The sequence below is a fragment of the Ambystoma mexicanum genome, chromosome 6p (genome assembly GCF_040938575.1).
Source record: "Ambystoma mexicanum isolate Mex_15411 chromosome 6p, UKY_AmexF1_1, whole genome shotgun sequence".
NCBI lineage: Eukaryota > Metazoa > Chordata > Amphibia > Caudata > Ambystomatidae > Ambystoma > Ambystoma mexicanum.
In genome coordinates this window covers 969,213,284-969,241,015 of record NC_090935.1, presented here as the reverse complement: position 1 = coordinate 969,241,015, position 27,732 = coordinate 969,213,284, and the positions used below count along the sequence as shown (strand labels likewise).

Sequence of the window (27,732 nt, the reverse complement as noted above, 5' to 3'; positions counted from 1 at the left end):
TGAGTTTTTCTGGAAATCTCCAAGACAAATCGTTCAGCGCTGAACTGACGGCCAAACAGACCCCAGGCTCAACTAGCCGTGCTCATCACTGCAAGGGAACTTTGGTAGTCTTTATGAAGACCTCGCAGTCGATGTGTACCCAATTCGGCTCCTCCCTTTGCCATCTCCAATGCACGGGAACACTAGGAAAAGCACACCAAACTAATGGGATGACAGCCAAACAGACCCTAGGCTCAACTTGCCGGACTCATCCATGCTGAAGAGGTGCACAATGTCGAAAGCTATTTTGAACAGCTTAGCTTGGACGTTCTGCGAGAAACCCGAGCAGTGAAGGTATGCTGACCTTAACACAGTGGACAACCCCACTGCATGGCCTACGCAGTCTGCAGTGTTTGGGATGCCACCACTTTGCCATCATCAGTGATCCGCAAGAACCCATCCCTCATCTCACCAGCTAGGATGTGCTCTGCTGCTTCTGCTATGAGTCACCACAGCCCGTGGGAGCACTTGGCGAATGCACAGGATGCATCGACTGCCTTGAAGGCCATGCTGCCCTAGGCAAAGATCTTCTTAGCTAGGGCATCAGTTTTCTTAGATTCCCTATTGGCAGGAAGGTTAGAGGTTGAAGTGGCTGATTGGGAGCTTACTGTAGCAGCTTGTACAGCTAGGCATTTTGACACGGGGTGGGAAGACTGAAAGGGCAAATACCCCCTAGCCGGCTTATATTTTATGGTAAACTCTGTATCTGCAACTGGAGTGGAGCATGGTCTCAGCCAAAATGTCGAAATGGGGTCTGGGGTGGCTGCATTAAAAGGCAGTGCCCTCTCCATTTGCAGACACTTATCAAGCATGTCTGTAAGGTCATAGGCTGACAGGGGCTTTGCTGGAGCGCCCAGACCCAAGGCCTCAACCACCATCTCCACAGTCCTTCGGTACTGTGCATTAGGGTGACCGTAAGGAGCAGACTGCTGCATGCCAAGATCAGGAGATATATCCAACCCACTTGCGTCCTGAAGCCTTTCAGCCATGGAAATCAAATCCACCTAGTCGTTAAAATAGTTGCCTCCTCCAGGAAGTCTGCCCATAGGCTCTGGGGCAAATGGCACCTAGTGTTCTTCATCATCAGAAACCGGCCGAATGCTGTAGAAGAATGTCAGACATGAATTGGGGATAAAGGAACAATCAGCTGTCGGTGCAGACGTCCATGGCATTGTTCCCACCAGGCAACTCAGCGCCAGTAACTCAGGGCCCTTCGGCGTCATGGCCGATTTCTCGATCATCGTGGTCGAGCACGAGGGTGTAGGACCAAACTTGGCTACCTTGGCGCTGGAACCTCCGGGAGCAACTGGTGCTGTGGGGGCCTGCAGCGCAGAGACTGAAGTAGTACCTGCTGCAGCCGTCTTAAACATTTGGAGCATTTGCTCATTTAATGTCTCCCACTCTTCCTTCGACATGGCCGGATTTGTGCAGACCTTACTGCGATCGTCCGAAGAATCAGCGTTGTGCGCGCATCGATGGCATAGCTTTTTCTTATAGGAGGACACGGAGGATGAATGACTTTTTTATGACACCTGTCTGCCTTTTTGGGCCTGGGTCCCTCTGTCTCTTTTCCCAATGGGCTGATGGTCAAACGAGCTGGGGTCTTTGATGGAGGCTGCCCGAGCGCTAATTTAGCTGATCGCACCCTCAGCAATTTGGGATTCATTTGTTGGCACGGGCCACACTCCTTGATATCGTGATCTTTACTGAGACGCCACATGCAGATGCCATGCGGGTCAGTGATCGACATCTTATAGTTGTCATGTTGGCAAAGCTTGTACCCGGACGCCTTAGGAGCGGACATATCGACAAAAGTCAATCAAATTTGACACAAGAACATTCAAAATAGCAGCGTGCTGAGCGCACTGAAAAAAGGAACTGAGGTACAGGGAGCATAGTGACTAAGTATATATGCCGGCAAACGTCACGCCCGGTGCCGAAGAGGGGCACGGTCGAGTCAAGGAGTCGATGATCGAGTCGAATCATACTACGCTCTCTGTCAAAAAAGTTTACAAGCAGTTGACGCTGGCATGGCTGATGAGAAATCTGCGGGAGAATGCAATCCATTGAAATATAAAACTGATGTGTTATAAAATAGCTTTCTCTATGGGGTGTGTCCTAAAGGTAGACAGACACTTTAAACATTAGAAAGCACTTGGGCTTGTGCCTCACAATGGACTGAAGCATGTGTCAATGCTTGCTGCCACACATCCTATTGTGTATTATTGCTTACTTATCAAACATCTCCTTAGATAGCTAGCACGTGATTATGTCCTTGCTATATACATACACGTTCTAAATTGTCTTTATGATGGCATATCATGTCCACCCATGTGGAAACAGTGCACATTTGTGCTTCACGTTTCCCCCCACTCTAATCTAAGCTTACCACTGGCATTCTAAGGAGCTTTAGAGTAGAACAATGCTTGCCAATGGTGAATACTCTGATGGTATAGCTGCGTCTCAAACATACATGTGGGCCATAAAAATACAAAACTTTTCCACAGAACAAAATGTGCAAAGCAAACATGTAATGCATGTGAAAGATACTCACATATAATGTGCGTTACATTTAACTGGGTATCACTGATATGTAGATGTACAGTATAGTGAAACACACACACAAACAACCCTGCCCACCCCCTCCCCCACACAAAAAATAACACCCCAAAGCAAACCATGAAAACAGGGTTTCTCTATGTGACTACGAAATAGAGTAGCCAAAATAAACGGTCAATTCTCTTCAGTGGGATCCCCTCCGGATGAAAAGCTAGGCGCGCAGCGCGAGCTAGCGTCACTCTGCAGGCACGTTGTGTATTACTAATAACGTGGGTGATGCGGCGAGGGCCAGATCAGTGAAAAGTTGTTAACAGATGACAGGTTTGATTACCGTTGGCCGTGGGCAAGACATATGGATCCCTCAGGAACAGCAGCACGGGCTGGTGGGACAGTTTGCTGGAAAGGTCAAAACAGTTATATTAGTATCCAGGGAGGAAAAGCAGAGAAGATAAAACAAACCATCTTTGATAAAGTGACGTGGCCAAACTGTGTTAGAAAAAGTGAACATGCACGATTCAACCCAGACGTGTGACAAGTGACTTTTGTTAAGGTGAGCAGGGCAGAGACATTATTTTGCTCTTTTTAGTCAGTGCATGAAGGGTGGCTATTCTGTTTGGTTGCTTATCGGTGAGATCTGAAGGAACAGCACACAGGGAAAAAAAATACATTTCTGGGTACGATCCATGGGAAAACTTGTTTTGAATAGAGAGAATGGCTAGTTTTTTTTTAATTAGCAAGAAACACGTTTCTTCAGTAGAACAGTAGATTTGCAGCTTGGCATCTGTCATAAAGAAACAAACATCACAATTCCAGCAGTAGCTTTGGATCATACACAGTATTAACCCTAAATCCAACACGGCTCAAATAAACACAATGTAACTTCCTAAAAATCTAAATACGATAACTCTGGAGAGGTTTACGATGTTTTTAAATAATGAACGCCATGTTTGGGGGAAAATATGTTTACCGTCAATTTTGTATCTTTTTCTTCATCGTTTCTTAGTATTTACGCCACCTTTCATCCTTCCCGTTGCAGCGGCATAATGTATGCCGACCTTTGTGTGCTATTCTTACCCTGACATTGTTGCTTGCAACCTCTGCGTGCCATTGATCAGAGGAATGTAACTACTAGTCAGCGTGTTTTTACATCTTATTAGATTAATTAACAGGGTATTTGCCTCCCTTATTAATCACTTTATAAATACACATATAGAGGCCGATTCATGGAATAATTAGCGCGGCGCAAGTGGGCAAAAACGTGCGATTCGCAGTGAAATAGCGAAAATCGCAGTGAACGTGCGAAAATCGCACGAAAAGCAGCGCACGTCGATTCATGGAAGGCCGTGCGCGAGAAAACCAGCGGATGTGCGAAAAAAAAGTGCGCGGCGCACGTTGGCGCACGTTGGCGCACAGGCCATCTAACAGCGTGCGCCAGGTCACAGCGAAAATCGCACAGGCCACAGCGAAATTCGCACATAGCGCGGCGCACGCAATAAAAGTAGGCGGAACACGGGCGTAACACTCGGAATGGGGAACAACTTGCCAAAACGTGGGCGTCACGGGGGAAGTACAGGGCACAAGTGCGCGGAACGCCCACACGCTCGCCTACAACACGTATTCATGGAATAGAATAGGGGAAAAAAGCGCACGCTCAAACCAGCGCACAGGCACAAACACGACCGCCACAAGAAAGGAGGCGGTAGCGTCTCTGCGGCTGTAAGAAATGTGCGCCAAAAGGTGCGCCAACAAATAGCACCTATATACTGCCATGATGAATGTCCCATACTGTGGCCCTCCAGGAAAAATGACGTGCAAAGGGGTACCCACAAACACGGACACCCGCTGACAAAAAATACGTGTGCATGTATACCGGGATGCGCGGGAAGTGTCACACGCGATTTGCAGGGTACGTGCATCACAGGGGTTCGCGTGAAGTTATTCACACGATCGGGCCTGGGGGAGCGGGCTACGTGTATTACAGGGGTTCGCGTGAAGTTCCTCACGCGATCGGGCCTGGGGGAGCGGGCTACGTGTATTACAGGGGTTCGCGTGAAGTTCCTCACGCGATCGGGCCTGGGGGAGCGGGCTACGTGTATTTCAGGGGTTCGCGTGAAGTTCCACACGCGATCGGGCCTGGGGGAGCGGGCTACGTGTATTACAGGGGTTCGCGTGAAGTTCCACACGCGATCGGGCCTGGGGGAGCGGGCTACGTGTATTTCAGGGGTTCGCGTGAAGTTCCACACGCGAATAGGCTGGGCGCGTGTATTTCAGGGGTGCGCGGGAAGTTCCACACGCGAATAGGCTGGGCGCGTGTATTTCAGGGGTTCGCGGGAAGTTCCACACGCGAATAGCCTGGGCGCGTGAATTTGAGGGGTGCGCGGGAAGTACCACACGCGAATAGCCTGTGCGCGTGAATTTGAGGGGTGCGCGGGGAGTTCCACACGCGAATAGCCTGGGCGCGTGTATTTCAGGGGTGCGCGGGGAGTTCCACACGCGAATAGCCTGGGCCCGTGTATTTCAGGGGTGCGCGGGAAGTCCCACACGCGAATAGCCTGGGCGCGTGTATTTCAGGGGTGCGCGGGAAGTCCCACACGCGAATAGCCTGGGCGCGTGTATTTCAGGGGTGCGCGGGAAGTTTTACACGCGAATAGCCTTGGCGCGTGAATTTGAGGGGTGCGCGGGAATTTCCACACGCGATCGGGCCTGGGGGAGCGGGCTACGTGTATTACAGGGGTTCGCGTGAAGTTCCTCACGCGATCGGGCCTGGGGGAGCGGGCTACGTGTATTACAGGGGTTCGCGTGAAGTTCCTCACGCGATCGGGCCTGGGGGAGCGGGCTACGTGTATTACAGGGGTTCGCGTGAAGTTCCACACGCGATCGGGCCTGGGGGAGCGGGCTACGTGTATTTCAGGGGTTCGCGTGAAGTTCCACACGCGAATAGGCTGGGCGCGTGTATTTCAGGGGTGCGCGGGAAGTTCCACACGCGAATAGGCTGGGCGCGTGTATTTCAGGGGTTCGCGGGAAGTTCCACACGCGAATAGCCTGGGCCCGTGTATTTCAGGGGTGCGCGGGAAGTCCCACACGCGAATAGCCTGGGCGCGTGTATTTCAGGGGTGCGCGGGAAGTCCCACACGCGAATAGCCTGGGCGCGTGTATTTCAGGGGTGCGCGGGAAGTTTTACACGCGAATAGCCTGGGCGCGTGTATTTCAGGGGTGCGCGGGAAGTTTCACACGCGAATAGCCTGGGCGCGTGTATTTCAGGGGTGCGCGGGAAGTTTTACACGCGAATAGCCTGGGCGCGTGTATTTCAGGGGTGCGCGGGAAGTTTTACACGCGATTTCTGCACGGTACGTGTATTTCAGGGGTGCCGGGGAGTCCCACATGTGATTTGACAGTGTGGGTCCTCCCAGGTGTACCCTGTACACCCTCCACGGCCCCTGCAGGCAGCCCACACCACAGGGGACTACCCTGCATCCCTGGTCATGTCCCGCAGGCAGCCCACCCAACATGGGCATGCCCCCCAGCAAAGGCACATGTCTCCTTGAACTAATGAACACCAACACATGTCCCCTTGCACCCCCACCCCCCAGCACTGTGGGGCACATGCCAGCAGTCCCCCACCCATGTCCAACTCATGTCTCCCACCACCCCCACCCCCCAGCACTGTGGGGCACCTGCCAGCAGGCCCCCACCCATGTCCAACTCATGTCTCCCACCACCCCCACCCCCCAGCACTGTGGGGCACCTGCCAGCAGGCCCCCACCCATGTCCAACTCATGTCTCCCACCACCCCCACCCCCCAGCACTGTGGGGCACCTGCCAGCAGGCCCCCACCCATGTCCAACTCATGTCTCCCACCACCCCCACCCCCCAGCACTGTGGGGCACCTGCCAGCAGGCCCCCACCCATGTCCAACTCATGTCTCCCACCACCCCCACCCCCCAGCACTGTGGGGCACCTGCCAGCAGGCCCCCACCCATGTCCAACTCATGTCTCCCACCACCCCCAAACCCCAGCCACCAGGGTCACCCTCCACCAGGGCCCCACTCATGTCTCCCACCACCCCCACCCCCCAGCACTGTGGGGCACCTGCCAGCAGGCCCCCACCCATGTCCAACTCATGTCACCCACCACCCCCAAACCCCAGCCACCAGGGTCACCCTACACCAGGGCCCCACTCATGTCTCCCACCACCCCCACCCCCCAGCACTGTGGGGCACCTGCCAGCAGGCCCCCACCCATGTCCAACTCATGTCTCCAACCACCCCCACCCCCCAGCACTGTGGGGCACCTGCCAGCAGGCCCCCACCCATGTCCAACTCATGTCTCCCACCACCCCCACCCCCCAGCACTGTGGGGCACCTGCCAGCAGGCCCCCACCCATGTCCAACTCATGTCTCCCACCACCCCCACCCCCCAGCACTGTGGGGCACCTGCCAGCAGGCCCCCACCCATGTCCAATCCATGCCCCCCTGCACCTGGGTCCCAACATTCCCCAATCATGTCCGTAATGCCCATCCTCCCCTGCCAAAAGGCCCAACCAACTATCACACCCACCCACATATCAAAGGCAATTACATGTTACACCCCCAATGTAAATAATGCAATTTAACACATGTCTGTCACACACAATGGCTGCAAGTGAATGTCAAAACACCCAACATGACATGCCTGAAAGCAATGAGATGATACCACACATTGAAGATTAAAAAAATAATATGTATTGAACAGCAAATAAGAAAAAACACAAAGCAAATCAAACAAAACAAGATGAATGTCCATGAAAAAATTTTAAAAAAATAAAATAAGCCAATCAAGAAGATAATCCTGGGTCCATGAGCCCTACCAAATTAAACCTAACTGACTACTAACTAAAAAGGGAACTATATACAAAAAAGTGGTGCATTGTCCAATCGCAACCCAAAAAAAATTCAAAAAAACAAAGGAAACCTAACCCTAACTATACAACTATATACAAAGGCAGCGGGCTATTCGGACGGCTCACTGGTTGTTGTCATGGGCCAGGGCATCCTCGAACTCCTGCTCAATGGCTTGGAGGCGGGCATGTTCCCTGGCCCCGAGGTCCCGCAGGGATAACGCAGTGTCAAGCTCAAACTCCCTGCGAAGACCCTCGAGGCACTCAGCCCGCCTCAGCGCCCTCCGCATGGAGTCCTCCGCCCTGACCATCGTGAGCCGTTCCTCCTCTGCCCGCTGCCGCTCCGCACCTATCCGCTGGCACAACCTCTCCCACACGGAAGCCACTCCCATTCCAGGGTTCTCCTGCCCTCCGGCCGATGCCTGCACCCCTGATGTTGATGGCCCCGAGCCATGATGCCTCCCACGTGGAGCCTGCTGCTGCCTCCGACGCAACTGCCTGTGCCAGCACGACGGCATCCAGGCTGATGGAAACCACCGACGCCGTCGTGCACGTGCCCTGCCCGATGATGCCGTCACATCCTCCATCTGCTGGGGTCCAGTTGCTCTGGTGTCCACCCCTGCTGGATCTCTGACTCCCGACTGTGGCAGGGATGGGATCCCCACCGAGCTGGCTGCATTGGTCGGGGCAGGTCCACAGGGGGCCCTGGTGGCATCTGGGCTGGAAGACGGCAAGGAGAACGACTGGTGGATAGCCTGCACAGAGGAGGAGAGGGCCGCCACATTGGCCAACACATGCAGGAAACCCCCGAACATGGCCGATCCCAATTGGGCCACGTCGGCACGGTGCACTTCGTGATGACGTGCGTGCTCCTCCCGGGAAGCACGCACGGCATCACGAATCGCAGCCGTGCGCAACGCGACCCCAATCAGGACCTTCTCCGCACGGCCAGGGGTTCCCACGTCCGCAGGTGGAGGGGAGTCAGGTGACATGGACATCCCCTCTACCTGCGGACAGGCCTGGGACGGGGCATCCCTGCTGGTGCATGGTGGTGCACTCACAGGGTCAGGGACAGCGACATGCACAGGCCCCTCCACGGTGACCTGTGCTGCCTCCTGCCCCTGGCCCTGGACTGCACCACTTGCACCAGCAGGGATGCCCCCACCAGGCCCCATGTGTGCCCCAGTGGCGGCCTCCTCCTCCTCTGTGCAAACCACCAACCTGGATGGCTCCTCACCGTCTCCCACCGTAGCAGGCCCCTGTGGGGGCTCACCCACCCCTTCCGCTGCAGCCGTGGGGGCATCCCCGCCGCCTTGCTCCACAGCGCCGTCTCCGCCCTCTTCTTCACTAGCCGCTGCGTAGAGGGAGACAAAGAACACAAGCATCAGGGCACTGTACAATGGTCCCCTAGACAGGAAGTAATAGCAGATGAGCACCACTGTCAAAGTACACGTCCATCATGTCCCTCCACAACACATGGGCCAGTCCAGGCAAAACACACACAGTAACAGGCATGGTGCATGCCATGGACATTTCCATGCATGTCCAATGGACTCTTGAAACATTCAATGATATGTAACTCACATGCATCATGGCTCATGGCCATCACATGCACACACATCACCTCAGTCACATCCATCTGGCCCCAAACACACCAAACACAGCGGATACAAGGGTAATTTTGCTGCTTTACTGAATCTCTGCATTGTCACACACATGTGTCATGCATCCATGGCATGCACAAGTCACAGACACGCAGGTCAGGCACACAGACATGGCTACCATATATGTACCTGGCATCAGCACCCATCCCTCACCCCCACCCATGTTCAGGTACAGAGACTGGCATGCTCTCATGTTCATAATCTGATTAGGGCTCCCCATGCGGCATTTCAACACATGCAACAACCATGTGCATCACACATCACTGGTCGCACATGCATTACCATGATGTCCCTGCACACATACATGCATACATGGGCTATGGCACACATACAGGCAAGTATCATAGAACCAGCACACCGCAACATGCCCTGTCACACACAGTAATGCATGGACACTTACCGCTCAACTCCAGACGGGCCTCCCTCTCAAGGATCTGGGCGTGGAGCGCTGGGCGTACGCGTTCCAGGACCCTCATCTGGATGGTACTCATGCGGCCCCGGCCCCCCTCCACGAGGCGCCGGGCCTTCACAAGGGTCCTGGACCTCAAGTCCTCCCAGCGCTTCTTGATCTTCAGGACGTCGCGGGTTGCCACCCCCTCCGCGTTGATGGCAACCACACAGTCGGTACACAATTATAAGGGGGTAGAGTCAACAGGCTTCCCTAGCCAGTACCGTGATGGGTGGTCGGTAGGACCTTGCAAGAAGAATACTGTGTCGGTAGTTAACCATAGACAAAATCACCACAATATGCATGAAACAATGATCAGCATTTATTTGCAAAGAAAAGAAAAGTTTTGTCTGAAGGAATTCTTATGTGCCGTGGCACAACACAAATACATATAAAAGTGCATGTATACTCTGCACGGTGGTGGGTTAGTAAAAGGTGGTTACAGAACATTCAGTGTATCGCCATTGTACAGTGAACACTATTAAGTTGATAACAGTCTCTTATACATATTGTTCAAGATCACAAAATATCAAACAGTGTCACAAGTTGATGACAATCTCTTATGTATATTGTTCAGGGTCACAATATACCAAACAGTGTCGACACTTAGATGTGTGTTTCTGGTTCGGTAATTGGTTGGCGGAGCGCAGGGCTGGTAGACATGAGACAGCGCTGCAAGATGGATACCGAACTGTCTTCAGGACGTGTGCATCAGTGGTCAAAATATGGCGTCATCCTACAGTGAGATGGACAACTAGCGTTAAAATGGTGAATTTGTCTAACATTAGTGAAAAAAAGGAATGCAAGGAACACAAGACCTACCAGACAAAGGATAAACGCTCTGGCTGTAGTCCGTAAGTGGGGACAGCTGCTTAAGATGCGGCTAGGGCGGAACTGCATAAATCAGGCGCTCGAGTCTATAATTGAGAGGAAGGACTATTAGGAAAAAGGGCATAGAAATCATGCTCTTACTAATTGCTAATAGCTCAAAAGTACTTCAAAAAAAAAAAGGGGGGCACACGCCCCAACGATAGTAAGGACGAGGTGGACACTAAATAAATGAAGTGTGCATGTTGCAGTACAACGTTATTTCATATCTACTGAGTATATGAAAAAATTGAAATACGGCTAGTATGTGAGACCCTTTGACTTCGTCGGCAGAGTTAGCAACAATGGGTGCCGTGACATTGATTCTAGATATGGGCCGGAAGTAGAGTGCCGGTAAGATAGTAAAATGGGGTCCGAGGGGAGTGTATCGGACGAATTTTGTAAAACGGAACACCGAAGTGCGGCCGTGAGCTTACCTATTAGTTAGCCAAGTGAACTGTGTCAGTCGAGATCTGTGCGCAAGCGTAGTGGACAAGCCTCGGTATAAGTCGAGGTATTTGTCAGTGCGCATGCGCCGGGGAGTAATGTCTACGTAGTGCGCCAGTGGGCCAGCCCATCAGGTGCCGTATACTAGATCAGTTCGACAGCGTTGAAGAACATGATTGAATATCCGACATTGTGAAGCTTGCCATTAATCTGGCATGGAAAAATACTGTTTTAACCTTGTATTTTACATGGTGTGTCGTTTGAATATGCCATCTGTGTGCAATAGATTACAGTCACACATAACCCCGTAGATCTGAGGTTGTGCGCAGGCGTGGTGGACAAGTCTCAGTGCGAGACAGCATATTAGTGGCTGTGTATATGCCGTGCGCCTCTATGCTAGTTGTCCATTTGTTATTAATACAAAAAGGCAATAATAACAACATATTAACAGAACAATTCAGATAAACAATGATTTGTGATCTTGTATTACATTGTTTGGCCTGTGGCAACAAAAAGGGAATTATTACACTTTGTTCTAATCAATATATGTCATTGGCAAGGTAATTTAGACACATTGAGAATTGTTTAACAAAGATACAAAAAGGGGACACAGATCTCGGAATCGGCCAGAGGAATGGTTTGAGGAAGAGCACCAAAAAGCTATAATAGTGTAGTCTTTGGTGTGGCGAAACAATGGACTATTTGTTAAAGAAAATATTCCATTCGATCGAGATATTGAGGCCATGTTTCACAGAGTCCAAACGGTAGATCCACTTTTGTTCGAGTTTACGGAGGGCTAGATCTCTATCGCCTCCGCGGAATGGATTTCGGACTGTTTGTAATATTGCCCAGAATAAGTCATTGTGAGTGTGTTTCATTTTCTTATAATGTGCCACCAAAGGTTTGTCATCGACCTGATTTCGTATACACGATCGATGTTCACATATGCGTTGTCTGATTTCTCTTTTTGATTTGCCTATGTATATCAGGTTACACGGGCACTTTATAATGTAAACACACCATTTGGTTTTACAATTGGTGAAGGAATTGAGTGTCCACGGATTTCCTTTGAGGTCAATGGTCTTGATGTTCGCTGTTAGGCTGCAGACAGAACAGTTTCCGCATTTAAAATGGCCTTGCACCGGTGGTAGCTGCCATAGTGTGGTTTGGGTGTTACTGATGGTATCAACCTCAGTGTATGTATGTACAAGGATGTCCTTTAGATTCCGATTGCGTTTGAACGCAAAACGTGGTTTTTCCGGTTTAAAGCAATCTGTATGTAGCTTATCCCAGTGTTTGAGAATCATTTTACGTATAGAATTACTCATGGGGGAAAAAGTGGTAACGCAGGTCATTTTTTCTTTAGATTGGTTTCTGACAGTTGGGGTGAGGCAGATATCTCGGTTGGTATGTTTGACTCTTCTTCTTGCCTGACGGATGATGTGGCTAGGATACCCACGTTCTTTGAGCCTAGTTGCTAGTTCTTTACTTTTCAGATCATATTCACTCAATGTGGAACAATTACGTCTGATACGTAGAAATTGGCCAAAGGGCAGATTCGTTTTGAGGCCCAAGGGATGGGAACTTGAGTACTCTAACAAAGTGTTTTTGGAGGTTGGTTTGCGATATAACGTAGTATTCAAGGAATTGTCTTGATTCTTGGATACTTCTAAATCTAGAAAGGGAATCTGGTTTTTGTTATAGTCAATGGTGAATTGGATACAGACATTTTGGGAGTTTAACCATTTCAGAAATAAGTGTAGGTCCTCCTCTGTGCCTTTCCAGATCATAAACACGTCGTCGATATATCGTAACCAGCAGCCAATTGAATTCTTGAAGGTGTTGTGTTCAGCGTAAATAGAGATCTTTTCAAAATTGTCCATGAACAAATTTGCTACATCCGGGGCAAAAGTGGCGCCCATGCTGGTCCCATGGCACTGTTGATAGAAGGTTTGTTTAAAAATAAAGTAGTTTTCCATTAAGGCCAAACGAATGCATTCAAGGAGAAAAGCAGTCGGGGGGTCCATAGATGTTCTGGCGTCTAGATAGGTTTTGAGCACTAGTATGCACTCTTTTTGTGGGATACTGGTGTACAAAGATTCAACGTCAAGTGTCACCAGTAGGTCGTCTTGGTTCGCTTGTAGGGTGTCTAATTTCCTAATCATTGATGTGGTATCTTGAACGTATGAAGGCATTTTGCAGATGAATGGTCTCAAAAAATGGTCTATGTAGATAGACAAGGGTTCCAAGACTGATCCTATACCAGCCACAATGGGCCTACCTGGTGGATTTGATGTGTTTTTATGGATTTTCGGAAGTAAATAGAAAGCCGGGATGATGGGATGGTTATTAATTAAGAATAGTTTTTCGTCATCATCAATCCAACCTTCTGCAAGTGCGTGGCACATCAGGCTAGTTACTTCTGATAGAATCCGAGATGTAGGGTTCATAGGTATTGGTCGATAGAACTTGGTGTTGGACAGTTGTCTCATGACCTCGGTTTCGTAGAGAGTGTTGTTCCAGAGGACAATGCCCCCACCCTTGTCCGCTGGTTTGATCAAAAAAAGTTTGTTGTTTTCTAGAGATTTGAGGGCCAACCTCTGTTGTGCTGAAAGGTTATTTTTAGAATAGATTGGTTTGTCAAATAGATGATGCATCTCTGAAAGTATGCGATTTTCAAAAGATAAGATCTCAGGACAGACCATCGAGGAGAGTGGCGTAAACGTGGACGGTGGTCTTAGGCCTGTAGATAATGGCGGTTCTTTCTCTGGACTATCTCTGAAGTAGTAGCGTAACCGAATGGTACGGAAGAATTTGCGTAATTCGGCTTCTGTATTGAATTTGTCTGCACTGGTGCTGGGTATAAAACTTAGGCCTTTACTCAGGACTTCAATTTCATTGGATGATAATACATGATCACTCAAATTGAAGATGGGGATTACCATGTTTGTTGCGGTCGTGGCACCCAATTGCGAGTGCGCATTGGATGTTGGCCTTGGTAACGGGTTCTCCCTCGTTGTCCTCGCCCTTGAAAACTTGAGGCCTGTGGGGTGTTGCTTTGTCCAGTGCCAGTTGAATCTGAATCGCTACTATGCGAGCTATTGGAAAATGTGACAAACCTATTCTTTTGTTGTCTTCGTGTGTTTTGTCTGTTGGCGTTGACTTGTGAGTTCAACTGATTGTAGTATCCTGGGACCAAATAAGGATATGTTTTTTCCTCCTTGTAGTTTTTTATGTCATTCTGTAATTTCCACAATTTTTTATCGATGGTGAATTTTTTGAAAGTTTTTATTTCTTCTTCAATCTTGTCCAGATGTGTTTTTATCTCTGGTATAATGGATTCAGTTTTAATTTTATCTTCCAGGGTTCTCAGTTCTTCATCTTGTTTTTTGGTTTCCTCTTCAGCTGTTTCAATCACCAAAATGACCCAGTCGCGGGAACATTTATTGCCAACACCACTGAATTTATTTAAGAAACGGGGGTTATCAAGAAAAACCCGGGGTATATTTTTTACTTGTAAACCTTCCGGGATGACCCCAGCTTTAAGGTACTCTAGCATGAGTAGCCCATGAGATTCTGTGCGGATCGATTTCTTCTTCTTTTGTAACAGAATATCCAAATCATTGAGTGCCGGATCTTTCGCCGGTGCTGCCGGTGGTATGGTTGCACCCAGCAGTGATGGAGTATCTAAAAGTCTTTTGTATAGATCATCGGAGAAACTGACAATATTTACATTCTCCATTTAATGTATATCAAAATAAATGAGGCCCAACAACCAAGGGTTGTCCAACGGGAGAAAAAATATATGGGCAAAGGAACCCTCTTTTTTCGGGGGCCTGACTCTTGAGGGTAGAAAAGATACACAATTATAAGGGGGTAGAGTCAACAGGCTTCCCTAGCCAGTACCGTGATGGGTGGTCGGTAGGACCTTGCAAGAAGAATACTGTGTCGGTAGTTAACCATAGACAAAATCACCACAATATGCATGAAACAATGATCAGCATTTATTTGCAAAGAAAAGAAAAGTTTTGTCTGAAGGAATTCTTATGTGCCGTGGCACAACACAAATACATATAAAAGTGCATGTATACTCTGCACGGTGGTGGGTTAGTAAAAGGTGGTTACAGAACATTCAGTGTATCGCCATTGTACAGTGAACACTATTAAGTTGATAACAGTCTCTTATACATATTGTTCAAGATCACAAAATATCAAACAGTGTCACAAGTTGATGACAATCTCTTATGTATATTGTTCAGGGTCACAATATACCAAACAGTGTCGACACTTAGATGTGTGTTTCTGGTTCGGTAATTGGTTGGCGGAGCGCAGGGCTGGTAGACATGAGACAGCGCTGCAAGATGGATACCGAACTGTCTTCAGGACGTGTGCATCAGTGGTCAAAATATGGCGTCATCCTACAGTGAGATGGACAACTAGCGTTAAAATGGTGAATTTGTCTAACATTAGTGAAAAAAAGGAATGCAAGGAACACAAGACCTACCAGACAAAGGATAAACGCTCTGGCTGTAGTCCGTAAGTGGGGACAGCTGCTTAAGATGCGGCTAGGGCGGAACTGCATAAATCAGGCGCTCGAGTCTATAATTGAGAGGAAGGACTATTAGGAAAAAGGGCATAGAAATCATGCTCTTACTAATTGCTAATAGCTCAAAAGTACTTCAAAAAAAGGGGGGCACACGCCCCAACGATAGTAAGGACGAGGTGGACACTAAATAAATGAAGTGTGCATGTTGCAGTACAACGTTATTTCATATCTACTGAGTATATGAAAAAATTGAAATACGGCTAGTATGTGAGACCCTTTGACTTCGTCGGCAGAGTTAGCAACAATGGGTGCCGTGACATTGATTCTAGATATGGGCCGGAAGTAGAGTGCCGGTAAGATAGTAAAATGGGGTCCGAGGGGAGTGTATCGGACGAATTTTGTAAAACGGAACACCGAAGTGCGGCCGTGAGCTTACCTATTAGTTAGCCAAGTGAACTGTGTCAGTCGAGATCTGTGCGCAAGCGTAGTGGACAAGCCTCGGTATAAGTCAAAGTATTTGTCAGTGCGCATGCGCCGGGGAGTAATGTCTACGTAGTGCGCCAGTGGGCCAGCCCATCAGGTGCCGTATACTAGATCAGTTCGACAGCGTTGAAGAACATGATTGAATATCCGACATTGTGAAGCTTGCCATTAATCTGGCATGGAAAAATACTGTTTTAACCTTGTATTTTACATGGTGTGTCGTTTGAATATGCCATCTGTGTGCAATAGATTACAGTCACACATAACCCCGTAGATCTGAGGTTGTGCGCAGGCGTGGTGGACAAGTCTCAGTGCGAGACAGCATATTAGTGGCTGTGTATATGCCGTGCGCCTCTATGCTAGTTGTCCATTTGTTATTAATACAAAAAGGCAATAATAACAACATATTAACAGAACAATTCAGATAAACAATGATTTGTGATCTTGTATTACATTGTTTGGCCTGTGGCAACAAAAAGGGAATTATTACACTTTGTTCTAATCAATATATGTCATTGGCAAGGTAATTTAGACACATTGAGAATTGTTTAACAAAGATACAAAAAGGGGACACAGATCTCGGAATCGGCCAGAGGAATGGTTTGAGGAAGAGCACCAAAAAGCTATAATAGTGTAGTCTTTGGTGTGGCGAAACAATGGACTATTTGTTAAAGAAAATATTCCATTCGATCGAGATATTGAGGCCATGTTTCACAGAGTCCAAACGGTAGATCCACTTTTGTTCGAGTTTACGGAGGGCTAGATCTCTATCGCCTCCGCGGAATGGATTTCGGACTGTTTGTAATATTGCCCAGAATAAGTCATTGTGAGTGTGTTTCATTTTCTTATAATGTGCCACCAAAGGTTTGTCATCGACCTGATTTCGTATACACGATCGATGTTCACATATGCGTTGTCTGATTTCTCTTTTTGATTTGCCTATGTATATCAGGTTACACGGGCACTTTATAATGTAAACACACCATTTGGTTTTACAATTGGTGAAGGAATTGAGTGTCCACGGATTTCCTTTGAGGTCAATGGTCTTGATGTTCGCTGTTAGGCTGCAGACAGAACAGTTTCCGCATTTAAAATGGCCTTGCACCGGTGGTAGCTGCCATAGTGTGGTTTGGGTGTTACTGATGGTATCAACCTCAGTGTATGTATGTACAAGGATGTCCTTTAGATTCCGATTGCGTTTGAACGCAAAACGTGGTTTTTCCGGTTTAAAGCAATCTGTATGTAGCTTATCCCAGTGTTTGAGAATCATTTTACGTATAGAATTACTCATGGGGGAAAAAGTGGTAACGCAGGTCATTTTTTCTTTAGATTGGTTTCTGACAGTTGGGGTGAGGCAGATATCTCGGTTGGTATGTTTGACTCTTCTTCTTGCCTGACGGATGATGTGGCTAGGATACCCACGTTCTTTGAGCCTAGTTGCTAGTTCTTTACTTTTCAGATCATATTCACTCAATGTGGAACAATTACGTCTGATACGTAGAAATTGGCCAAAGGGCAGATTCGTTTTGAGGCCCAAGGGATGGGAACTTGAGTACTCTAACAAAGTGTTTTTGGAGGTTGGTTTGCGATATAACGTAGTATTCAAGGAATTGTCTTGATTCTTGGATACTTCTAAATCTAGAAAGGGAATCTGGTTTTTGTTATAGTCAATGGTGAATTGGATACAGACATTTTGGGAGTTTAACCATTTCAGAAATAAGTGTAGGTCCTCCTCTGTGCCTTTCCAGATCATAAACACGTCGTCGATATATCGTAACCAGCAGCCAATTGAATTCTTGAAGGTGTTGTGTTCAGCGTAAATAGAGATCTTTTCAAAATTGTCCATGAACAAATTTGCTACATCCGGGGCAAAAGTGGCGCCCATGCTGGTCCCATGGCACTGTTGATAGAAGGTTTGTTTAAAAATAAAGTAGTTTTCCATTAAGGCCAAACGAATGCATTCAAGGAGAAAAGCAGTCGGGGGGTCCATAGATGTTCTGGCGTCTAGATAGGTTTTGAGCACTAGTATGCACTCTTTTTGTGGGATACTGGTGTACAAAGATTCAACGTCAAGTGTCACCAGTAGGTCGTCTTGGTTCGCTTGTAGGGTGTCTAATTTCCTAATCATTGATGTGGTATCTTGAACGTATGAAGGCATTTTGCAGATGAATGGTCTCAAAAAATGGTCTATGTAGATAGACAAGGGTTCCAAGACTGATCCTATACCAGCCACAATGGGCCTACCTGGTGGATTTGATGTGTTTTTATGGATTTTCGGAAGTAAATAGAAAGCCGGGATGATGGGATGGTTATTAATTAAGAATAGTTTTTCGTCATCATCAATCCAACCTTCTGCAAGTGCGTGGCACATCAGGCTAGTTACTTCTGATAGAATCCGAGATGTAGGGTTCATAGGTATTGGTCGATAGAACTTGGTGTTGGACAGTTGTCTCATGACCTCGGTTTCGTAGAGAGTGTTGTTCCAGAGGACAATGCCCCCACCCTTGTCCGCTGGTTTGATCAAAAAAAGTTTGTTGTTTTCTAGAGATTTGAGGGCCAACCTCTGTTGTGCTGAAAGGTTATTTTTAGAATAGATTGGTTTGTCAAATAGATGATGCATCTCTGAAAGTATGCGATTTTCAAAAGATAAGATCTCAGGACAGACCATCGAGGAGAGTGGCGTAAACGTGGACGGTGGTCTTAGGCCTGTAGATAATGGCGGTTCTTTCTCTGGACTATCTCTGAAGTAGTAGCGTAACCGAATGGTACGGAAGAATTTGCGTAATTCGGCTTCTGTATTGAATTTGTCTGCACTGGTGCTGGGTATAAAACTTAGGCCTTTACTCAGGACTTCAATTTCATTGGATGATAATACATGATCACTCAAATTGAAGATGGGGATTACCATGTTTGTTGCGGTCGTGGCACCCAATTGCGAGTGCGCATTTTCCCCCATGAGTAATTCTATACGTAAAATGATTCTCAAACACTGGGATAAGCTACATACAGATTGCTTTAAACCGGAAAAACCACGTTTTGCGTTCAAACGCAATCGGAATCTAAAGGACATCCTTGTACATACATACACTGAGGTTGATACCATCAGTAACACCCAAACCACACTATGGCAGCTACCACCGGTGCAAGGCCATTTTAAATGCGGAAACTGTTCTGTCTGCAGCCTAACAGCGAACATCAAGACCATTGACCTCAAAGGAAATCCGTGGACACTCAATTCCTTCACCAATTGTAAAACCAAATGGTGTGTTTACATTATAAAGTGCCCGTGTAACCTGATATACATAGGCAAATCAAAAAGAGAAATCAGACAACGCATATGTGAACATCGATCGTGTATACGAAATCAGGTCGATGACAAACCTTTGGTGGCACATTATAAGAAAATGAAACACACTCACAATGACTTATTCTGGGCAATATTACAAACAGTCCGAAATCCATTCCGCGGAGGCGATAGAGATCTAGCCCTCCGTAAACTCGAACAAAAGTGGATCTACCGTTTGGACTCTGTGAAACATGGCCTCAATATCTCGATCGAATGGAATATTTTCTTTAACAAATAGTCCATTGTTTCGCCACACCAAAGACTACACTATTATAGCTTTTTGGTGCTCTTCCTCAAACCATTCCTCTGGCCGATTCCGAGATCTGTGTCCCCTTTTTGTATCTTTGTTAAACAATTCTCAATGTGTCTAAATTACCTTGCCAATGACATATATTGATTAGAACAAAGTGTAATAATTTCCTTTTTGTTGCCACAGGCCAAACAATGTAATACAAGATCACAAATCATTGTTTATCTGAATTGTTCTGTTAATATGTTGTTATTATTGCCTTTTTGTATTAATAACAAATGGACAACTAGCATAGAGGCGCACGGCATATACACAGCCACTAATATGCTGTCTCGCACTGAGACTTGTCCACCACGCCTGCGCACAACCTCAGATCTACGGGGTTATGTGTGACTGTAATCTATTGCACACAGATGGCATATTCAAACGACACACCATGTAAAATACAAGGTTAAAACAGTATTTTTCCATGCCAGATTAATGGCAAGCTTCACAATGTCGGATATTCAATCATGTTCTTCAACGCTGTCGAACTGATCTAGTATACGGCACCTGATGGGCTGGCCCACTGGCGCACTACGTAGACATTACTCCCCGGCGCATGCGCACTGACAAATACCTCGACTTATACCGAGGCTTGTCCACTACGCTTGCGCACAGATCTCGACTGACACAGTTCACTTGGCTAACTAATAGGTAAGCTCACGGCCGCACTTCGGTGTTCCGTTTTACAAAATTCGTCCGATACACTCCCCTCGGACCCCATTTTACTATCTTACCGGCACTCTACTTCCGGCCCATATCTAGAATCAATGTCACGGCACCCATTGTTGCTAACTCTGCCGACGAAGTCAAAGGGTCTCACATACTAGCCGTATTTCAATTTTTTCATATACTCAGTAGATATGAAATAACGTTGTACTGCAACATGCACACTTCATTTATTTAGTGTCCACCTCGTCCTTACTATCGTTGGGGCGTGTGCCCCCCTTTTTTTGAAGTACTTTTGAGCTATTAGCAATTAGTAAGAGCATGATTTCTATGCCCTTTTTCCTAATAGTCCTTCCTCTCAATTATAGACTAGAGCGCCTGATTTATGCAGTTCCGCCCTAGCCGCATCTTAAGCAGCTGTCCCCACTTACGGACTACAGCCAGAGCGTTTATCCTTTGTCTGGTAGGTCTTGTGTTCCTTGCATTCCTTTTTTTCACTAATGTTAGACAAATTCACCATTTTAACGCTAGTTGTCCATCTCACTGTAGGATGACGCCATATTTTGACCACTGATGCACACGTCCTGAAGACAGTTCGGTATCCATCTTGCAGCGCTGTCTCATGTCTACCAGCCCTGCGCTCCGCCAACCAATTACCGAACCAGAAACACACATCTAAGTGTCGACACTGTTTGGTATATTGTGACCCTGAACAATATACATAAGAGATTGTCATCAACTTGTGACACTGTTTGATATTTTGTGATCTTGAACAATATGTATAAGAGACTGTTATCAACTTAATAGTGTTCACTGTACAATGGCGATACACTGAATGTTCTGTAACCACCTTTTACTAACCCACCACCGTGCAGAGTATACATGCACTTTTATATGTATTTGTGTTGTGCCACGGCACATAAGAATTCCTTCAGACAAAACTTTTCTTTTCTTTGCAAATAAATGCTGATCATTGTTTCATGCATATTGTGGTGATTTTGTCTATGGTTAACTACCGACACAGTATTCTTCTTGCAAGGTCCTACCGACCACCCATCACGGTACTGGCTAGGGAAGCCTGTTGACTCTACCCCCTTATAATTGTGTATCTTTTCTACCCTCAAGAGTCAGGCCCCCGAAAAAAGAGGGTTCCTTTGCCCATATATTTTTTCTCCCGTTGGACAACCCTTGGTTGTTGGGCCTCATTTATTTTGATATACATTAAATGGAGAATGTAAATATTGTCAGTTTCTCCGATGATCTATACAAAAGACTTTTAGATACTCCATCACTGCTGGGTGCAACCATACCACCGGCAGCACCGGCGAAAGATCCGGCACTCAATGATTTGGATATTCTGTTACAAAAGAAGAAGAAATCGATCCGCACAGAATCTCATGGGCTACTCATGCTAGAGTACCTTAAAGCTGGGGTCATCCCGGAAGGTTTACAAGTAAAAAATATACCCCGGGTTTTTCTTGATAACCCCCGTTTCTTAAATAAATTCAGTGGTGTTGGCAATAAATGTTCCCGCGACTGGGTCATTTTGGTGATTGAAACAGCTGAAGAGGAAACCAAAAAACAAGATGAAGAACTGAGAACCCTGGAAGATAAAATTAAAACTGAATCCATTATACCAGAGATAAAAACACATCTGGACAAGATTGAAGAAGAAATAAAAACTTTCAAAAAATTCACCATCGATAAAAAATTGTGGAAATTACAGAATGACATAAAAAACTACAAGGAGGAAAAAACATATCCTTATTTGGTCCCAGGATACTACAATCAGTTGAACTCACAAGTCAACGCCAACAGACAAAACACACGAAGACAACAAAAGAATAGGTTTGTCACATTTTCCAATAGCTCGCATAGTAGCGATTCAGATTCAACTGGCACTGGACAAAGCAACACCCCACAGGCCTCAAGTTTTCAAGGGCGAGGACAACGAGGGAGAACCCGTTACCAAGGCCAACATCCAATGCGCACTCGCAATTGGGTGCCACGACCGCAACAAACATGGTAATCCCCATCTTCAATTTGAGTGATCATGTATTATCATCCAATGAAATTGAAGTCCTGAGTAAAGGCCTAAGTTTTATACCCAGCACCAGTGCAGACAAATTCAATACAGAAGCCGAATTACGCAAATTCTTCCGTACCATTCGGTTACGCTACTACTTCAGAGATAGTCCAGAGAAAGAACCGCCATTATCTACAGGCCTAAGACCACCGTCCACGTTTACGCCACTCTCCTCGATGGTCTGTCCTGAGATCTTATCTTTTGAAAATCGCATACTTTCAGAGATGCATCATCTATTTGACAAACCAATCTATTCTAAAAATAACCTTTCAGCACAACAGAGGTTGGCCCTCAAATCTCTAGAAAACAACAAACTTTTTTTGATCAAACCAGCGGACAAGGGTGGGGGCATTGTCCTCTGGAACAACACTCTCTACGAAACCGAGGTCATGAGACAACTGTCCAACACCAAGTTCTATCGACCAATACCTATGAACCCTACATCTCGGATTCTATCAGAAGTAACTAGCCTGATGTGCCACGCACTTGCAGAAGGTTGGATTGATGATGACGAAAAACTATTCTTAATTAATAACCATCCCATCATCCCGGCTTTCTATTTACTTCCGAAAATCCATAAAAACACATCAAATCCACCAGGTAGGCCCATTGTGGCTGGTATAGGATCAGTCTTGGAACCCTTGTCTATCTACATAGACCATTTTTTGAGACCATTCATCTGCAAAATGCCTTCATACGTTCAAGATACCACATCAATGATTAGGAAATTAGACACCCTACAAGCGAACCAAGACGACCTACTGGTGACACTTGACGTTGAATCTTTGTACACCAGTATCCCACAAAAAGAGTGCATACTAGTGCTCAAAACCTATCTAGACGCCAGAACATCTATGGACCCCCCGACTGCTTTTCTCCTTGAATGCATTCGTTTGGCCTTAATGGAAAACTACTTTATTTTTAAACAAACCTTCTATCAACAGTGCCATGGGACCAGCATGGGCGCCACTTTTGCCCCGGATGTAGCAAATTTGTTCATGGACAATTTTGAAAAGATCTCTATTTACGCTGAACACAACACCTTCAAGAATTCAATTGGCTGCTGGTTACGATATATCGACGACGTGTTTATGATCTGGAAAGGCACAGAGGAGGACCTACACTTATTTCTGAAATGGTTAAACTCCCAAAATGTCTGTATCCAATTCACCATTGACTATAACAAAAACCAGATTCCCTTTCTAGATTTAGAAGTATCCAAGAATCAAGACAATTCCTTGAATACTACGTTATATCGCAAACCAACCTCCAAAAACACTTCGTTAGAGTACTCAAGTTCCCATCCCTTGGGCCTCAAAACGAATCTGCCCTTTGGCCAATTTCTACGTATCAGACGTAATTGTTCCACATTGAGTGAATATGATCTGAAAAGTAAAGAACTAGCAACTAGGCTCAAAGAACGTGGGTATCCTAGCCACATCATCCGTCAGGCAAGAAGAAGAGTCAAACATACCAACCGAGATATCTGCCTCACCCCAACTGTCAGAAACCAATCTAAAGAAAAAATGACCTGCGTTACCACTTTTTCCCCCATGAGTAATTCTATACGTAAAATGATTCTCAAACACTGGGATAAGCTACATACAGATTGCTTTAAACCGGAAAAACCACGTTTTGCGTTCAAACGCAATCGGAATCTAAAGGACATCCTTGTACATACATACACTGAGGTTGATACCATCAGTAACACCCAAACCACACTATGGCAGCTACCACCGGTGCAAGGCCATTTTAAATGCGGAAACTGTTCTGTCTGCAGCCTAACAGCGAACATCAAGACCATTGACCTCAAAGGAAATCCGTGGACACTCAATTCCTTCACCAATTGTAAAACCAAATGGTGTGTTTACATTATAAAGTGCCCGTGTAACCTGATATACATAGGCAAATCAAAAAGAGAAATCAGACAACGCATATGTGAACATCGATCGTGTATACGAAATCAGGTCGATGACAAACCTTTGGTGGCACATTATAAGAAAATGAAACACACTCACAATGACTTATTCTGGGCAGTATTACAAACAGTCCGAAATCCATTCCGCGGAGGCGATAGAGATCTAGCCCTCCGTAAACTCGAACAAAAGTGGATCTACCGTTTGGACTCTGTGAAACATGGCCTCAATATCTCGATCGAATGGAATATTTTCTTTAACAAATAGTCCATTGTTTCGCCACACCAAAGACTACACTATTATAGCTTTTTGGTGCTCTTCCTCAAACCATTCCTCTGGCCGATTCCGAGATCTGTGTCCCCTTTTTGTATCTTTGTTAAACAATTCTCAATGTGTCTAAATTACCTTGCCAATGACATATATTGATTAGAACAAAGTGTAATAATTCCCTTTTTGTTGCCACAGGCCAAACAATGTAATACAAGATCACAAATCATTGTTTATCTGAATTGTTCTGTTAATATGTTGTTATTATTGCCTTTTTGTATTAATAACAAATGGACAACTAGCATAGAGGCGCACGGCATATACACAGCCACTAATATGCTGTCTCGCACTGAGACTTGTCCACCACGCCTGCGCACAACCTCAGATCTACGGGGTTATGTGTGACTGTAATCTATTGCACACAGATGGCATATTCAAACGACACACCATGTAAAATACAAGGTTAAAACAGTATTTTTCCATGCCAGATTAATGGCAAGCTTCACAATGTCGGATATTCAATCATGTTCTTCAACGCTGTCGAACTGATCTAGTATACGGCACCTGATGGGCTGGCCCACTGGCGCACTACGTAGACATTACTCCCCGGCGCATGCGCACTGACAAATACCTCGACTTATACCGAGGCTTGTCCACTACGCTTGCGCACAGATCTCGACTGACACAGTTCACTTGGCTAACTAATAGGTAAGCTCACGGCCGCACTTCGGTGTTCCGTTTTACAAAATTCGTCCGATACACTCCCCTCGGACCCCATTTTACTATCTTACCGGCACTCTACTTCCGGCCCATATCTAGAATCAATGTCACGGCACCCATTGTTGCTAACTCTGCCGACGAAGTCAAAGGGTCTCACATACTAGCCGTATTTCAATTTTTTCATATACTCAGTAGATATGAAATAACGTTGTACTGCAACATGCACACTTCATTTATTTAGTGTCCACCTCGTCCTTACTATCGTTGGGGCGTGTGCCCCCCTTTTTTTGAAGTACTTTTGAGCTATTAGCAATTAGTAAGAGCATGATTTCTATGCCCTTTTTCCTAATAGTCCTTCCTCTCAATTATAGACTCGAGCGCCTGATTTATGCAGTTCCGCCCTAGCCGCATCTTAAGCAGCTGTCCCCACTTACGGACTACAGCCAGAGCGTTTATCCTTTGTCTGGTAGGTCTTGTGTTCCTTGCATTCCTTTTTTTCACTAATGTTAGACAAATTCACCATTTTAACGCTAGTTGTCCATCTCACTGTAGGATGACGCCATATTTTGACCACTGATGCACACGTCCTGAAGACAGTTCGGTATCCATCTTGCAGCGCTGTCTCATGTCTACCAGCCCTGCGCTCCGCCAACCAATTACCGAACCAGAAACACACATCTAAGTGTCGACACTGTTTGGTATATTGTGACCCTGAACAATATACATAAGAGATTGTCATCAACTTGTGACACTGTTTGATATTTTGTGATCTTGAACAATATGTATAAGAGACTGTTATCAACTTAATAGTGTTCACTGTACAATGGCGATACACTGAATGTTCTGTAACCACCTTTTACTAACCCACCACCGTGCAGAGTATACATGCACTTTTATATGTATTTGTGTTGTGCCACGGCACATAAGAATTCCTTCAGACAAAACTTTTCTTTTCTTTGCAAATAAATGCTGATCATTGTTTCATGCATATTGTGGTGATTTTGTCTATGGTTAACTACCGACACAGTATTCTTCTTGCAAGGTCCTACCGACCACCCATCACGGTACTGGCTAGGGAAGCCTGTTGACTCTACCCCCTTATAATTGTGTATCTTTTCTACCCTCAAGAGTCAGGCCCCCGAAAAAAGAGGGTTCCTTTGCCCATATATTTTTTCTAACCACACAGTCGGCCCAGATCCTCTGCCGTCCTTCCTTGCTGGCGCGGGACGATCCAAAGAGGGCATCATACTGCCCCAGGACATGCTCCACCAGGACACCAACTTCGGTGACAGTGAAGCTGGTGCCCCTCTGCCCCTCTGGCCTGGGGTTGCCACTGGTGCCAGATGTGGAAGTGCCCGACATGGCAACCCCAGAGGCAGGTGTGGGTGGGCAACTGGGTCCTGGGGCTGGGCTGTGGAGCGATGTAATACCAGTCGGGAGTCTTCAGTTCCAGCAGGGGTGGACACAGCAACTGGACCCCTGCAGATGGCTGATGTGCAGGCACCAAATGGCAGGGCACGGTGGCAGCAGGCAGGCAGGCAGCAGCAGATGGCACGTGGGAGGCTGCTCGGGGCACTGGGGGGCAGTAACTCGGCCTTCTGGGCAGGAGCGTGGGCTTCCGTGTGTTTTCGCGTGGCCAGCTTGATACGGAGTGATTTGGCACGTGAAAATCCTGCACGTCAGCGTGAAATCCGAGGAAAGGCCCTTAGCGCGTAAGCGCGTCAGCACGCATACGCGATTCTATTGGACCAGAGTCCCTCAGCACGTAAGCGCGTCTGTGACGTGACCCGCACGGGTGTTCCCCACTCAGGACGTGATGACGGGGCACACGTGGAGATACTGCACGTCAGAGTGTCATCGCGTGTAATTGGACAAAAGTGCGCGTACACGCGATTGGCCTATGTACGTGTATTTAATGGGTGCGCGGCCACTTACACACGCAAGTACGTCAGCGAACCGGTATCCCGTGGTGCGTGTGAATTTCCACACGCTATTGGACTGGCAACAGGATTCCAGGGCTGCGCGGGTCACACGCTCGCCTAGAACACGCGCTAAGCATAAATCGCGGACTTTAACAATAACAAGCTCAGACGCCAGGATGAACATACCGTTCCTAGCAGCAGTGGCAGTGGGCTACCAAAGGAGGAGGAGGATAGTCAGGGCCAGAATATTCACACCCAGAACCAGCCTTTTCGGGATGCCTGATGACCAGGTGTATGGGAGGTACAGGTTTCCACCACACATCATACTGGACCTGGTGACTGAGTGGGAGGATGACCTCACATCACCCACCCTGTGCTCCCAAGCACTCAGCCCCCTGGAGAAGGTCCTCAATGTACTGCACTTCTTAGCCACTGGATCATTTCAGCGGACAAGTGCCATAGTGGGTGGGGTGTCACAGGCCACCCAGTCACGCTGCCTACACCAGGTCTTGAACATCATGACTGCACGCCCATCAGTCCGCAGGCACATATACCTGCCCAGAACACCTGCAGAAAGGCATGCTG

At 46.9% G+C, this 27,732-nt stretch overlaps 1 protein-coding gene across 1 annotated transcript in view; it reads right to left on the bottom strand.

Annotated features, from left to right (window-relative positions):
* The window catches only part of SNX24 (sorting nexin 24), a 1,521,972-nt gene that overhangs the window by 88,899 nt on the left and 1,405,341 nt on the right, over window positions 1-27,732 (bottom strand). Inside the window, exon 6 of the mRNA XM_069625579.1 lies at window positions 2,930-2,994. Within this exon, the coding sequence (XP_069481680.1) occupies window positions 2,930-2,994 (65 nt within the window). The remainder of the gene's footprint in view (window positions 1-2,929; window positions 2,995-27,732) is intronic.